Below are 14,898 nucleotides of genomic sequence, written 5' to 3'. Positions count from 1 at the left end.
CCCCCGTCCCACCACCTCTCCTCACGCCCGCCCCGCCCTCAGTCCGAGCGGCTCTCGGCCACTTGCCTTCACCTCCGTCTTCAGACCCAGCCGCCCCGCGCCGCCTCCCGTCACGTCTGCCCAACCGCCCGCCTTCCTGAGCCAGGGCCCCGCCCCTAAGCGGCGAGTCGTCTCATGACGTCCCTTGGGCCCGGCGTCGGGGACCCCTCCCCTCTCTGTCGGGATGAATTTTCTGGAAGTTCCCCAGAAACTTTTCTGGAAGCTTCTGGAAGTGACTGCGTCAAGGGACGCATCGGTCCTCAGCCCCACTGTCGTCCTCATTGACCCGTTCCCCGCGGTGGTAAACCGCCCCTCGACTCCCCTGCGCGAGCCCCAAGGCCATGTCGGGGAAACGTCCCCGCGCGCGTCAGGAAACCCCACTGTCTTCACCTCACATCCTGCTAACTGCCTCGCAGTGCGGGCAAAAGTCACGACCGTCCCCGAACACACCTAGAAGGGAAGAAACCTTCAGGAAAACTCCAGGAATCACAGAAACCACCTTCAGACGAGGGTGGTTACCAAAACATTTTCCACCTAGCTTGAGCTCGAGAGCCTGTTCCCTCGGAACATGAGCCAAGGATTTCTGCATCTGCAGCCAACAGAAAATGCTCCCTGGAGGGCTGTTCTTTTCCTCCGTCCACTCGCTGAACTGGACTGAGCGAGGAGCAGAACCCCAGGACACACTCTACCTCGGACCTGCCGCTGTGGAACACCCAGGTGAACCACACAAACCCTGTAGAGCCTCCGTTTCTCATCGGTCAAAAGAGGGTGATTGCGAGAAAGCATGAAAGAGAGCGTGAATGATGCCTGTTGGCAGTGTGGTCACCCACTTAGCAAACCTGAACTGCTCCTGTCCCTGGGTTTGGTGCTTGGACAGCTATGATGGGGAGAGGGTCCTGCCTGGTGGTGGGTGCAGAAGGGATAGGGCAGGTGTTCTGCTTGCTGGTGGGCCTTGAAGGGGAAGGTGGAGCCCCTGGGGAAGAGGCTGCAGAAGGAGCAGGCACTCAATAAATACATGCTGATTTATTATAGGGATGAGAGTTTTCTCTGGGGATAAATTCAGTAGGTCGTGCGAACATTTTATTCATTTGCAATGTCCCTTCCCTGGCAGCCAAGGCAGCAAGATTTATGACAAGTTAAAATCATCCCCTATTTAAAAAAAAAAAAAAAGTTCCCCCTAGCAGTTCTGGGTGGGTGGGGATAGAATTAAAAATAAAAGAAACAGAAAGACTTCACAGTGATTTCTAATTGTTATACAGAAGCTTGGGAAGGGGTTTCCACCAGTTTCATGAGGAAGGTGCAACTTCCGCGTAGTGCTGGGGGAAAAGGGCAGTACGGCCTATGCAGGCTGGCCCCCTAGCCCACAGACGCCAAGATGATGTCTACTGGCAGCTCCTCCGAACTTCTTGCTGTCACCTGCATGGTCACTGTGTCCAAAAGCAGCAGCCGGGAGCGCACCAGAATGTCATAACCACCCCGGAACACACCTAGAAGGGGAGAGAGAAGTACAGGTGTATAAAGCAGAAGGGGCTGTAGAGCCCGGGCTGTGTAGCCAATCAAGGCAGCTCTGGTGTACTGAAATGGGCAGGAGAGCTGGGCTAAAATCTCTGAATGAGGCCTGTGCAAGTCACTTTACCTCTCTGAGCTTCAGTATTTCAGGCTTTTGCCAACCTCAAATGAATTAATAAACATGTAAAGCTTGTATCTCATATTGCAGAGGCTCTCACACGTGTTGGCTGAATCTGAGAGCAGCTAAAGGGACAGCCCCACCTTGACAAAACTGCATAGCAGGTGTCTGCAAGACCCAAGGGACTGGGTTACTTCAGTGTGGTCGGAAACTATGGGCTTGGGGGCTATCAGCTGTGAGCAGGGTACTGAAGCAGAGTATCCTCCCAACTGTTTATAAAAACTCAGCCAAAAAAAAAAGCCATTTCCTTTGGTTGTTTAAGGTCCCCTCTCCCCCACTTTTTTAAACATAGGGTCATTATCTCTTAGAGAAACATACAGATGCAGAAGATTTACATATAAAATGCTATATCTGAATTTCCTTAAATAATGGTGGTAAGGGTGGGGGTGGAAATGAGTATGCTCACAGATGTTGCTAGTTGTTGAAGCTGGAAGACGAGCATGTGGGACTCCTTATTCTATTCAATTTTTGTGTATGTTTGAAATTTTCCATGACAAAATCTTTACATACCCATTCCTATTAAAAAAGACCAACCAGGGCCAGCCCATGGCTCACTTGGGAGAGTGTGGTGCTGATAACACCAAGGCCACGGGTTCAGCTCCCTATATAGGGATAGCTGGTTAGCTCACTTCGGAGAGCGTGGTGCTGACAACACCAAGTCAAGGGTTAAGATCCCCTTACCGATCATCTTTAAAAAAAAAGACCAACCAACCCAGTGAAAATTAGACAGAGGATATGAAAACAATTCACAGAAAAGGAAATATAAATGGCATTTCAACATTTGAGAAGATACTTAACTTCATTCAAAATATAAGAAAGGTGAATTAAAACTACACTAAGATACCATTTTTCACCCAGGCTGGCAAAGATCATAAAGTCTGATAACATACTGTATCCAGAGTGTGGAAGGAAAGGCATACAGTTCCTATGGAAGGCAATTTGGAATTATTACCAAAATGAGAAATGCAAATTACTTTGACCTGGTAATGCTTTGGGAATTCATCCTATAGATATTCTCAGTGCACACATGCAAAATAAAGTGTGTGTATAGTGATTATTTACTGTAGCACTGTAATAGCAAGACTGGAGACAACCTAGATGTTCATCAGTAGGGGCTGGTTCTATAAAATATGTTACATCCATACAATGAGGTACTACACAGCTATAAAAGAAATGAGGATTAGTTTGGGATGATAAAAAAGTTCTAGAGGTGGATGGTGGTGACACTTGCACAACAATGTGAATATACTTAATACCACTGAATTGTACACTTAAAAATTGTTGAAATGGAAAAGTTTGTTATGTATGTTTTACCACAATTAAAAGAAAAAAAGAATGAGGAAGCTCTACATATTGACAGGGAATATCTCCAAGATGCATTGTAAAGTGAAAGCAACATGCAGAACAATGTGTACACCATTTATGCATTAGCATTTGAGTTAAAAAGGGAAATGTTTCCTCTTAACTTTTACAGCCATAAAATAACGAGAAGGACATACAGGCATTGCTTGTAATAGTAACTAACATTGGTTGCCTGTTGGAAGGGAAACTAGATGGCTGGCAGCAAGGAGAGGGGGATATTTCATTGCAGATATTTTCATACTTCGTGGATTTTAAACACCGTGAATTTTGATTCCCCATGTTCCCAGTGGAGTCCTCAGCCCAGGAACCAGTGGCATCCAGGCTGTAAGACGAACCCAGGCCCTCCCCACTTGGAAATGCTGCTTACCAGCCAGGAGCAACGTGTGCGTGTTCTTGTTATCCGGGACTTTGTCTGACCTCTCACAAGGGTGCATTCCCAAGAACTTCACAATATTGCCCACAGCCTCTGTATGGAGAAATCCCATTATCATTAAGCTATATGAGGATACTTCAAAAAGTTCATGGAAAAATGGAATTAAAAGATAATAAACCTTTTCTATGAACTTTTTGAAGTACCCTCATATATTTTGTCTCCCCTTTGTGCCACCACCACTTCCCCATGCTCTGAAGGCCTTTTAATGAAGTGGCGTTTGACCTATGTGCTCTAGACATAGCCCTGGATCCTTGGAGGGAAAATGGTAGGAGCACTCCAACAGTAGCCAAGGGTCTTGAGAGGCAAGCAGGCAAGAGAAGCATCTCCAGGATTTTACCTTCAAGTGTCTTGATGGTAGACAAGGTGAACGTTTCCTCCTTCTCAAACTCATCCCCTACCTCATCCCAGGCTGCTTCGAAGTTCAGTTTCATAACCTTTTGGATGTGATCAGCTACAGTGACTTCCAGATCTTCCAGCTGGAGAGATGGAGGTAGAATTTAGGTACCCAACCCCAGGGGAATGACTCCCTGTTCTGCATACCTCTGAACTCATGCACTCATCCCTTCCTGCATCTCATTCAGCAGGTGCTTGCTAGGTGCTGAGGATTGTGTTGAGCTCTGGGGACACATAGCAACTTGACAGTGTACCTGTCCTCAAGGTGCTCACAGCCAAGTGGTGTCCCTTCAGCAGAAAACACCCTGACCTAATAGAGCCAGCCTGTGGCTCACTTGGGAGTGTGTGGTGCTGATAACACCAAGGCCACGGGTTCGGATCCCTATATAGGGACGGCCAGTTAGCTCACTCCGGAGAGCATGGTGCTGACAACACCAAGTCAAGGGTTAAGATCCCTTTACCGGTCATCTTTTGAAAAAAAAAAAGAAAAGAAGGAAGACACCCTGACCTAAGTATCAACCTACCAACATCCTACTCATCCCAGAGGTGTCCGTCCCCTGAGGGGATCTGGGATCACATCTCTTCTAAGCCTGCCTAGAGTCAGTGCCTCAAGGATCTGGGGTCTAGAGGACTACACAGGAGCACCCACAGAGGTCTGCTTCCCATGCTTCTGTCACTCCTTGGGGACGACAGGCTTCTCAAGAGCAGCACCCACTTCTGATTCTGCAGATCCTCCCTCATACCTCAGCTGTGTGCTCTGGGTCTGACATTGAAAATTGTATTTATGAAGTATTTTTAGTGATACAAGAAAATACACTCAAGTGAAAACAGCAAGATCTATGATGTACAGAATGATACAATTATACAACTCCCTCCCAAAAGATAACTCCCAAGGATTATGGGTAATGTTTTCCTGTTTGTTTATACTTTTTGTATTTCCCAAGTTTTCTTTTTACATGTGAACATGTATTTTTATAAGATTTTTTTTTAAAAAGGGCGGAATAGACGGTCCCCAGCGTCAGTCTCTCCCACAAATCAACGAATTTACAACTATAAACATGTAACATCAGCCAAACTGGGGCCATGGGAGCTCAGGGGAAGAGGAGGAGAGACTTATGGAACTCATGAAGGCAGGAGAAACCACGATGAGAGAAAGAAAAAACTGCCCTCAGCGTTTCGGGCTGCGGCCACTTTATTGCTGGAGCGCATGGAGCAGAAGCCGGCAGAAGCCACAGCTATGCCCTTTAGATGGAGTTACTTAGAGGCGGAAGGGGAGAAGAGGACTTTGGTGGCCCCCAGGACAGCAAGACCACTAACAGGGTTCCTGTGGACCCAGGCAGGAGTGAGGAACCAGAACAGCTGAAAAAGGGGAGCTGTTCAGAAGCCAGTGAGTCACCACAAGGGACCAGTGCAGGCCCGCGTCTCATGGGAAGTGTCTGGAGCACGGGCAGTGGGGGAGACAGGCCCACTGCAAGAACACTGGGACACAGCAAGGATAGCTGATCCACCCCCCAATCAGCGCAGCAACCACTCAGAGGAGACTGGTCAGGAATGCAGAATTGCATGGGGTGCAGTTTGATGAAAAAACTCAGGCTTAGATTGGATTTCTACACAACCCAGGTGCACCGAGTACTTGGAGAGCCAGAAGTACCTATAAGGTCAACCATTAAACCCTGAGCTGCACAGAAAGCCTTCCCTAGGGAAACAGTAGCAAAGCAGCAATTTACTCAACCACACAGCTCAAGTACTGGTTCCCACAGGAAGTTCCTCCATGTTAGAAGTAAGCACAGGACAAAAAGTTGGTTCTGGCCCAGGCACGCCAGAAATGCCTTTGGGCCCACCACAAGGAGCAGGACCCCCGCCCACACCACTCACACAACCAGCACCTCGTGGCCCTACCCAGGAACCCAAGGATTAGAGCCTGGACCAGACCCCACTCCCACATCAAGGCACACCACCAACGCCTTGGGTCCCGTCTGGGAACCCAGAGCTAGCAGCTGGGGACCGGACCCCCTTCTCAGAACCAGGCACACTGTGACAGCACCTCAGGGCCCCACCCAGGGGCCTGAGACATGGAGAAGGGGACCAGACCCCCCACCCGCAACTAGGCACACTGTGCCAGCGCCCTGGGGCCTGCCCAGGGACCCGGGGCACGGAGAAGGGGACCAGACCCCGTTCCCACAACCAGGCACATCTCGCCAGTGCCTCGGGGCCTGCCTGAGGACCCAGAGCATGGAGAAGGGGACCGGAACCCCCTCCTGCAACTAGGCATACCTCACCAGCGCCTTGGGGACCACCTGGGGACCCAGGCATGGAGAAAGGGACCAGTCTCCTCTCCCACAACCAGGCACACCTCGCCACCACCTTGGGGTCTGCCCAGGGTCCCAGGGCATGGAGAAGGGGACTGGACACTCTCCACAGGCACACTGCCAGCACCAAGGAGCATGCCAAAATCATCTCCTCCATGTGGGTGGCCCACCACAGTCACCACGATATCCATGGCTGCCACAAAGGCAGCTAGATGCCACAACCACCATGCAGACGGTCCACCAGCCACTGGAGGAGTGCACTGACACAAGAAGAGTCACCAGCAGAGATAAAGAAAGGAGAAGGATGTCTTTCCCCACAGAGCCCATTTCAGAGTGACAGAAGAGGCATCTGCTCTGTGATAGTATTGGGGGACCTAATCATGCCTCTCAGCATTGGACAGATCATTTGGGCAGCAAATCAACAGAGCAACCATTATTCTTTCAGAGGGAGAGAAGAAATCTAGGGTAATTAGAGGGGGGAGGGGAGAGGGAAAAGGGGATGGGGAGGGATTGGACAAGGGTCATAAAGAATAATTATGATTTGTATATATATATGCTAGGAATATTGATTTGATCAACATATCTCAATGTTGAATCCCAAAAATATGTATAATCAATTTTGATTCAATAAAAATTAAATTAAAAAAAAATCTTTTTAAGAGAGCTGTAAAAGCAAAAACAGCAAGAGGGTTCCAGTCTGTAGTCTCTAGCCTGAGGTACAAAACTGAGCCTCCTGACACCAGCTTCTTACCACATACTCATCCTCATAGCCTTCATCATCGGCCTCCCCAGTGGTGGGGTCACAGTCCTTGACAGTGAACTTCATCATGCAGCTGAATGTGCAGGCCACTGTGGGGAAGAAAGGCTGGGTGGTCAGGATGACAAGCTCCTCCACAGGGCACAGCCAGGCCTCTGCCACAATATTAGCAGCAGCAACATGCCATCCAACTCCACAAAGCTGAAGGACAGGGAAGTCAAGTCATGGGTCCAAGGAAGGAAGAAAGAAAGCAGGGACAATGCAAGATAGTCTCTCACATAGTAGTCACAGGCCCACTGTCCAAGGACTGGAAAAAGAAGCCAGTGCTTTCACTGGGAGGAGTGGATATGGGATGTTTTAAGTGTTTGTCTCTGGGAGACAACATAGTATAATGAAAGAGTAGTGGTCTGAGGACCAAATAGGCCTGGGTTCTGCAGTCTGAGGAACTGAGACATGTCATTTCACCTGAGTCTCACTTTCCTCGTCTATGAAGAGGGATTATGGTACTTATCCCCACAGGTCTGCTGTGAGAATGAGAAGAGATAATATACAAAGAGTACTCAGGGCTTATCCATTTTTCTTCTTCTCAGGACTGAAATCAAGGCATCAAGGCACTAAGAGAGATAAACAGTTGGTGCCCACCCCTACCCCATCCTGATCCTGTGGGATCCCATGCGTTTGGGGCAGTATCTGGAGAGGGGCTCACCAGCTATGGGGTCTTCCTTGGGCAGTGCCACCAGCGTGTAGCAGGTCCCAGGCTGGTTGTAGGGCAGACTCCGGGCAGGAACATAACAGAGCACCTCATAGGCTTCGGTGGGCTCCATCTGCACTGTGACATTCTCCAGGGTCTGGTCGTTGAGTGTGTTTGTGCAGTCAAACTGGACCAGGGAGGAGAGGGTAGCTTAGATATTAGACCATATTGCAGAGGAAGAGCCAAGAAAGGCAAGGCCAAACTGACGCCCACCCCAGTCCCCTGCCTCAGGCTCCCTGTCTCTGTGCTGACACTCAGGAGCCAGAGGTGTCCTTGGTCAAGAGCTGAGAGAGACATACCTGCTGGTGACAGATCGTGTCATCAAGTTGGGCTCCCAACCAACTTAGTGTGAGGGTGCCATGATCCTACAGGACCCATCAGACCTGGGACCACTCCCTGGGCTTCAGCCCACTCTGCTTACCTGAAATACTATGTGGTCGGTGAAGGTGTGTTTGGTGCAGCGGATGACATACTCTGTCTCTGACTCAGTCAGGGCCACAGGTTCAGGCGAGGACTTGAAGAGGGGCCCCAGACCACGAAACTCTGGCACTGCCGCCAACTGCTCTGAAATCCACAGGCCACATTCACTCAGTTTATTGATTCCCAGACCAACTTGTGATAGTTTCCAATAAATTCTCATGATCAGTTCCCAAGGTCTTCCACCCCGCCTGAGATGGATGGATATACCTGCACAACTGGCTGCTTACCATCTCCTGAATGTATCTGTGCATTTTCTCATCTCCCTGACTCTACTCCAGTTGTGCCACTCCCAGGAATCCTCTCTCCCCTCTGTCCGATGACAGACCTCTGAAGTAACAGACTGACTAAGAGACCCCAGTGTCCTAGATCTAATCCCATTTTTTTTTTTTTTTTTTTTTGTCTTTTATCTTTTTTCCGTGTCCGGCAACGGATCACAACCCTCAGTGTTGCCCCCGCACCGGACCGGGGACCGGCAACGGGATCGCAAGCCTCGGCGTTGCTCCCGCGCCTCGCTCAGCCAGTGAGCAGGAACCGGTCTGTACATGGGATCCGAACCCTCGGACGGGAGCGCCTCCACGCTTCCCAAGCGGCACACTATCCAGTGCGCCACTGGGCCGGCCCCTAATCCCATTTTGAGACTCTTTCAACTAGAAAGAACAGCAAGGACTCTTGAAAGAAGGCGGAGATTAGGAAATGACTAGGAGAATGAGATGAATAACTGTTACTGATACAAAATCAGGAAAAAGAACAAACTGGTCCTACACATTTGTCAGTTAAGCTACATGGGCAATGAAGAGATTCAGAATCAGAATGTTGCAGAAAACCCAACATAGAATGGTCTGTGGTGACTGGTAAGGCCTATCCCTACAACTTATAGCCAGGTTCCAGCACTGGACTGTGTCCACTAGCCCCAGGCCCATGGCAACCTTCCCTGGCCAGTACTCATATTCCTTGCAGGCTAAAGGAAATAACCCAGGTGAACGAGGAATCTGGCAGATGTCTGCAAATGGTGTCCATCTGTGATGACTACAGATGCTGCTCTAATCCCTATTCTATGTTAGGATTCCTCAAACTAGGGTCATGGTTCACCTGTGTCAGAATCACCTGAGACTGGAGGTAGGGCTTGTTAAAAACTTAGATTCCTGGACCCGTCCCAAATCTGCTATATCAGGACTTCTAGTTTCAGGGCTCAGGAATCTGCCTTTCTAACACATAGCCTCAGATGATTCTGATGTATACTGATGTTTGAAGACCACTGCTTTAAGATTTTCAACTTGTCTTCCCAATTAAATTGAACAGGACAGGAACTGTGCTCTGAGGCCAGGGATCTGCTATTGTTCCCCAGACTTAGAAGGTACTCAATTTAAAAAAAAAAAGGAAAAAAGAAACCTGGGGGAAAAAAAAAAAAAAGAAGGTACTCAATTTATGTTTCAGGTATAGAGAGAAAAAATAGGCATTATTGTTATTATTTTGCTTTCTTCCCCCAGAAAGAGTTAGTCTATGTGACTGCTTCAGCCTTCTGCAGCCTGAAAACTGTATCTAATGAATATGCAGGCAATAAAAAGCCTGGAAGGAGCCAAGTTAGATAATAGGAGGAACTTTTGGGCCACCATGACCATTAGCAACCTGAGTGCTTTTCTATATGAATTTATTTCATTACAGAGTCAAGTTTTTAGACCTGACACTTACTACCTGGGGATTCTGTTGGTGGGTATCAGTTAATGCCTCTGAGTTTCAGATTCTTCATCAATAAGTTAGATATAGTAATCTTGCTCACAGGGTTGTTGTGTGGATAAAGGAAGCAATAAATGTCAAGACCTAGCACAGTTCTTGGAATTTAACAGGTGATCAGTAAGCTTTGGAAGATTATCTTAAAATGGAATTGATATGGGCCGGCCCCATGGCTCACTTGGGAGAGTGCGGCGCTGTTAGCGCCAAGGCCGTGGGTTCGGATCCTGTACAGGGATGGCTGGTGCACTCACTGGCTGAGCATGGTGCGGACCACACCATGCCGAGGGTTGCAATCACCTTACCGGTCAAAAAAAAAAATGGGATTGATACCCTTTAAGAGGCTTAGAAGGAGACTTTCTTGGAAGGTGTGGCAGGATAACGGCCCCAAGATATTCATGTGTTAATTCCCAGGACTTATGAGTACATTTCCTCAATGGTAAAAGGGACTTTGCAGATGTGATTAAGTCAAGGATCTTGAGATGGAGAGATTATCCTGGATTATCTGGGTGAGCCCAATAAAATTATAAGGCAGGAGGTGAGAATCAGAGAGATTTGAAGAGGCTGCAGTGCTGGCTTTGAAGATGGCGGAAGGAGCCATCAACCAAGGAATGTAGGCTACCTCCAGAAGCTGCAAAGACAAGAAAATGTTTCTCCCCTAGAGCCTCCAGAGGGATCTCAGCACTGCCAGCACAGTGAAACCCATTTTGCACTTCTGACCTCAGAACTCTAAGATCAACAGGAAACACACAGAATGAAAAGTTTCAGGTTAGCATGATCCCAAGCTAGCTCAGGATCCTAGTCTCTCTACATTTGAAAAATAATATGTTGAAAGAACACATGATTCTGGAATGGAATGGAAAAATGGGGAGATTTCATTTAACTCAACAATGATTGGGAGCATAAGGAAGGCAGGCACTGTACTATGTGCTATGATAGTTACAGAAAATAAAAGAACACGTGAAGAACTATTCAGCATTCAGAATTGTTTAAGAGAAGACAGAAGAGTTAGGGTGGAAGTGATGAGCTCAGTGGATCAGGGATGGCTTCATGAAAGAAAAGGTATATGTGCTAGTCCTGAAAGTACGAATTCAGTGGATAAAACAGTCTGGCAATTAGCCACACAGCCTCTCTCCTTAAAAAACTGAAAACCAGAAGGACAGATGGATGCCTAACAAAACCTTACAAAACAATGTGCACTGAACACATACGGAACCCCCCAAAAAGTACCGGTGGCTTTGAACCCGAGCTGTTCTCAATCAGAAATCCTGAACTGGCCTGGGCTCCGGGGACCTAAGCCCTCAGAACCAAGGCCAAGTGGTGGCTCTGAGCCAGTTTGATCTGGATCTTAATAACAGCCCCTCCGCTTTCTACCTGTGCAACCTTTGGCAAATCACTCTCTCTGAACTTCCAATCCTCAGATATTAAATAAACTTATTAACTTCCACAGGAGAGTCAAATGTGATAGGTCTAAAGCACTCTCTAGGTCTCAGCAGAAAGTAGTGACGCGATTGGGGCTGGCCCGTGGCTCACTTGGGAGACTGCGGTGCTGATAACACCAAGGCCACGGGTTCGGATCCCATATAGGGATGCCCGGTTCGCTCACTGGGTGAGCGTGGTGCTGACAACACCAAGTCAAGGGTTTAGATCCCCTTACCGGTCATCTTTTTAAAAAAAAAAAAAAAAAAAGAAAGAAAGTAGTGACGCGATAATAAACAACAGTTCTTACTGTGAACCACCCCAAGGAGATGGAGCCTGGAGCCCAGGCCCAGAGCGCCACACCCAGCACCGTTACTCACCCTGGAAGATCTCCTGCCGGGTGGCTGCCACTTTCTCAGGTTGCTTGACTGCTACGACAGGAGTGCCTTCTGCAGGAGCAAAGACACATAGGGACCAACAGCCCCAGTCATGGGCGAAAGTGGTGCATACACCTCAGTGTTGTTACTTAGGGATTATAAATTCCAACCCTTCTGAGAGAGCGTGAAGCAGAGAACATGTGAGAGAGAGTGCAAGCGTCTGTGTGTGTGTATCCCATTTCCTGGAGCCAATGATTATTCCCTCCTCCCAGCACAACCCCACCCATCCTGGTCAGGTTTAGCAGCTTTGCAGTGATTGCCGACCTTCCATTGAGGTGAGGCCTGAACCTGAGGGCTTTGGGAGGAGTACAGGCATTACCTGTTCTCTGCTCTGCCATGGGTGTGGTGGCCAGGGGCACAGATTTGAGGTCAAAAGGTTTTTCTGATGGTTCTAGAGTATACTGCTGCAGAGCCCTCTCCAGACCAGGGATGGACACAGTCAGACCTAGAGGCCAGTGGGAGAGAGGTCATTGTCTACAAGGCATGACTGATGCACACCACGAACCTCCTGTGAAAGACTGAGGCCCAGGGGTCCCCAAATCACAAATCCTAGGTGTTACGACTCTGAGAAAAATCACTTAACCCTCTGAGCTCTACTTTCTCATTCACGTCTTCCTTCACAGGATTAGCACAGAAAGGAGAGCAGTCTTGTAACACCAAGATCAAGGGTTCAGTTCCCTGTACAGGCAAGCCACCAAAAACAAAAAAAAGTTCATGCAAAGATTTGTAGTATCTTTTTTTGGGGTGGCTGGACAGTATGGGGATCCAAACCCTCGACCATGGTGTTGAATCTGTACAGGCAAGCCACCAAAAACAAAAAAAAGTTCATGCAAAGATTTGTAGTATCTTTTTTGGGGGTGGCTGGACAGTATGGGGATCCAAACCCTCGACCATGGTGTTGAATACTGTGTTATCTTTTAATTCTATTTTACTAAGAACTTTTTGAACTTCCCTCATATATACAAAATGACTTATAAAGGGTAGAGTATTGTGAAAAGTTGTTGTTAATGACGAATGTTTCAATTCACTGGGCTGTTTCCACCCACACTGGTGTGACCCCCATACCCTGGGTCTCCCGAGGTCACAGTGAGGCCATGAAGTTGCCACAGAAGTCCAGCCAAGTGCATCTTGCCTTGGATCTGCCCCCTCTAGGCAGGGTGCAACTGCTGTGGAGCAATGAGAAGGGCCACAGCTCTGGTAAGATGCTGGGTCAGTGACAGCCAGGGAGACTCACCATTTAAGATATAGCCTGCATTGAGGGCCTTCTGCTTCTGCTCCAGGACATTCAGATAGAAGGTGGCTCGGTCCCTTACTTCATTGTCATCATCCATCACACACCTACAACCAGGACACAAGGTGTTCCTGACTGGGGCCCAGCATGGGTGGCAGGAGGGATCCTGCAGGGCTTTGTCAGGAGGTAGTGGGAAGAAGCAGGTCTCTTAAAGCTCTGAGAGCTCAGTCCCAAGATGTTGTCACCAGGCAACTCTCGAATGAAGGCACCAAAGTGCACAGGGAGTCCTTAAGACTCTAATAATGAGCTAAGAGGCAGCCATATTCATAGTCCCTGGACCCTCTCCCTAAAGCCCACCCAGTTAAGGATGGCAATCTGTGTGTCCAACAGCATATGTCAAAAAGCACTTAATATGACCCAGCAATTCCACTCCTAGGTATTTAGCCAAGAGACAGGAAAACATGTCCACAGAAAAATTTACACTCAAATATTCATGGAGCATCATTCATAACAGCCAAAAAATGGAAATAACCCAAATGTCTATCAACTGATGAATGGATAAACAAAATGTAGTATATATCTATACAATGAAATATTGCTTGGCAGTAAAAAGGAATAAAGTACTGATACACGCTACAATATACATAAATCTTGAAAATGTTGTGAAAGAAATCAGTCACACAAAAAGCCACCACCTATTTTATGATCATATTTGTATGAAATTTCCAGAAGAGGCAAATCTATAGAGATAAAAAGTAGAGGGCTGGCCAGTGAGCTCAGTTGGTTAGAGTGCACCGTTACAACACTGAGGTCAAGGGTTCAGATCCCCTTACCAGCTAGCCCCAGAAAACAAAACAAAAGTAGATTAGTGGTTGCCTGGGACTGGGAGGAGTTGAAGGGAGTGGGGAGTGACTGATTAATGGGTACAGGGTTTCTTTTTGGGGTGATAAAAATGTTTTAAACGTAGATTGTGGTTATGGCTCCACATCTCTGTGAATATACTAAAAAACATCGAACCATACTTTTTTTTTTTTTGGCAGCTGGCCAGTATGGGGATCTGAACCATCAACCTTGGTGTGATCAACACCATGCTCTAATCAACTGAGCTAAATGGCCAGTCCAAACCATACGTTTTAAATGGGTGAATGACATGGTACATGAATTATATTTTGTAGTGGACTGAATTATGTCCTCCCAAAACTCACTGAAGCTTGAATTGTGTCCCTCAAGTTTATGTATTAGAATCTTAGCCCCCACCGTGAATGTTAAGAGGGTGGGAAATCCTATTACGGTAATTGAAAGGTAGAGCCTTAAACAGGTGAATGGATTAAAAATGGTGGTCAAGGGCGTGGTTCTGAGGGCTTTAAAAGAAGAGGAGGGTCTGTCTTTCTTGCTCTCTCTGCTTCCACCATCTTGCAATGTGAGATCCCTGGGTCACTGTCACCACCACCAGATGGACTTTGGACTTCCCAGCCTTAAAAACTGTAAGCAATAAATTTCGTTTTTCTTTATAATTACCCAGTTCCGTGTATTTGTTATAAGCAACACAAAACACACTAACACATTTCTCAATAAAGCTGTTTTTTTTTTTTTTTTTTTTTAAAAAGATGACCGGTAAGGGGATCTCAACCCTTGGCCTGGTGCTGTCAGCACCACACTCAGCCAGTGAGCAAACCAGTCACCCCTATATAGGATCCGAACCCGGGGCCTTAGCGTTATCAGCACCGCACTCTACCGAGTGAGCCACGGGCCGGCCCTCAATAAAGCTGTTTTTAATGAACTATAGAAATGATCCCTGAAAGTATAGTCTTTAAAGCTGTTTTTTTTTTTTTTTTTTTTTTAAAAAAATGACCGGTAAGGGGATCTCAACCC

The 14,898-nt window shown here is 47.5% G+C and overlaps 2 protein-coding genes across 2 annotated transcripts in view; both read right to left on the bottom strand.

Annotated features, from left to right (window-relative positions):
* Nucleotides 1–491, bottom strand: part of HMCES (5-hydroxymethylcytosine (hmC) binding, ES cell-specific) — a 41,578-nt gene extending 41,087 nt beyond the window's left edge. Inside the window, exon 1 of the mRNA XM_008565251.1 lies at nucleotides 430–491. The gene's annotated coding sequence lies outside the window, so the exon portion shown is untranslated. The remainder of the gene's footprint in view (nucleotides 1–429) is intronic.
* A 556-nt stretch (nucleotides 492–1,047) lies between these two features.
* The window catches only part of COPG1 (coatomer protein complex, subunit gamma 1), a 30,750-nt gene continuing 16,899 nt past the window's right edge, over nucleotides 1,048–14,898 (bottom strand). The window contains exons 16-24 of the mRNA XM_008565237.1: nucleotides 13,030–13,133; nucleotides 12,115–12,240; nucleotides 11,739–11,807; nucleotides 8,153–8,295; nucleotides 7,687–7,858; nucleotides 6,975–7,072; nucleotides 3,859–3,997; nucleotides 3,456–3,554; nucleotides 1,048–1,526 (exon numbers count right to left, since the gene is read on the bottom strand). Of these exons, the coding sequence (XP_008563459.1) occupies nucleotides 1,396–1,526; nucleotides 3,456–3,554; nucleotides 3,859–3,997; nucleotides 6,975–7,072; nucleotides 7,687–7,858; nucleotides 8,153–8,295; nucleotides 11,739–11,807; nucleotides 12,115–12,240; nucleotides 13,030–13,133 (1,081 nt within the window). The 3' untranslated portion in view covers nucleotides 1,048–1,395. The remainder of the gene's footprint in view (nucleotides 1,527–3,455; nucleotides 3,555–3,858; nucleotides 3,998–6,974; nucleotides 7,073–7,686; nucleotides 7,859–8,152; nucleotides 8,296–11,738; nucleotides 11,808–12,114; nucleotides 12,241–13,029; nucleotides 13,134–14,898) is intronic.

Source organism: Galeopterus variegatus, unplaced genomic scaffold (genome assembly GCF_000696425.1).
Source record: "Galeopterus variegatus unplaced genomic scaffold, G_variegatus-3.0.2 Scaffold196, whole genome shotgun sequence".
Taxonomy (NCBI): domain Eukaryota; kingdom Metazoa; phylum Chordata; class Mammalia; order Dermoptera; family Cynocephalidae; genus Galeopterus; species Galeopterus variegatus.
Note: the sequence above shows the minus strand (reverse complement) of the source record. Positions and strands in the feature narration are given on the sequence as shown.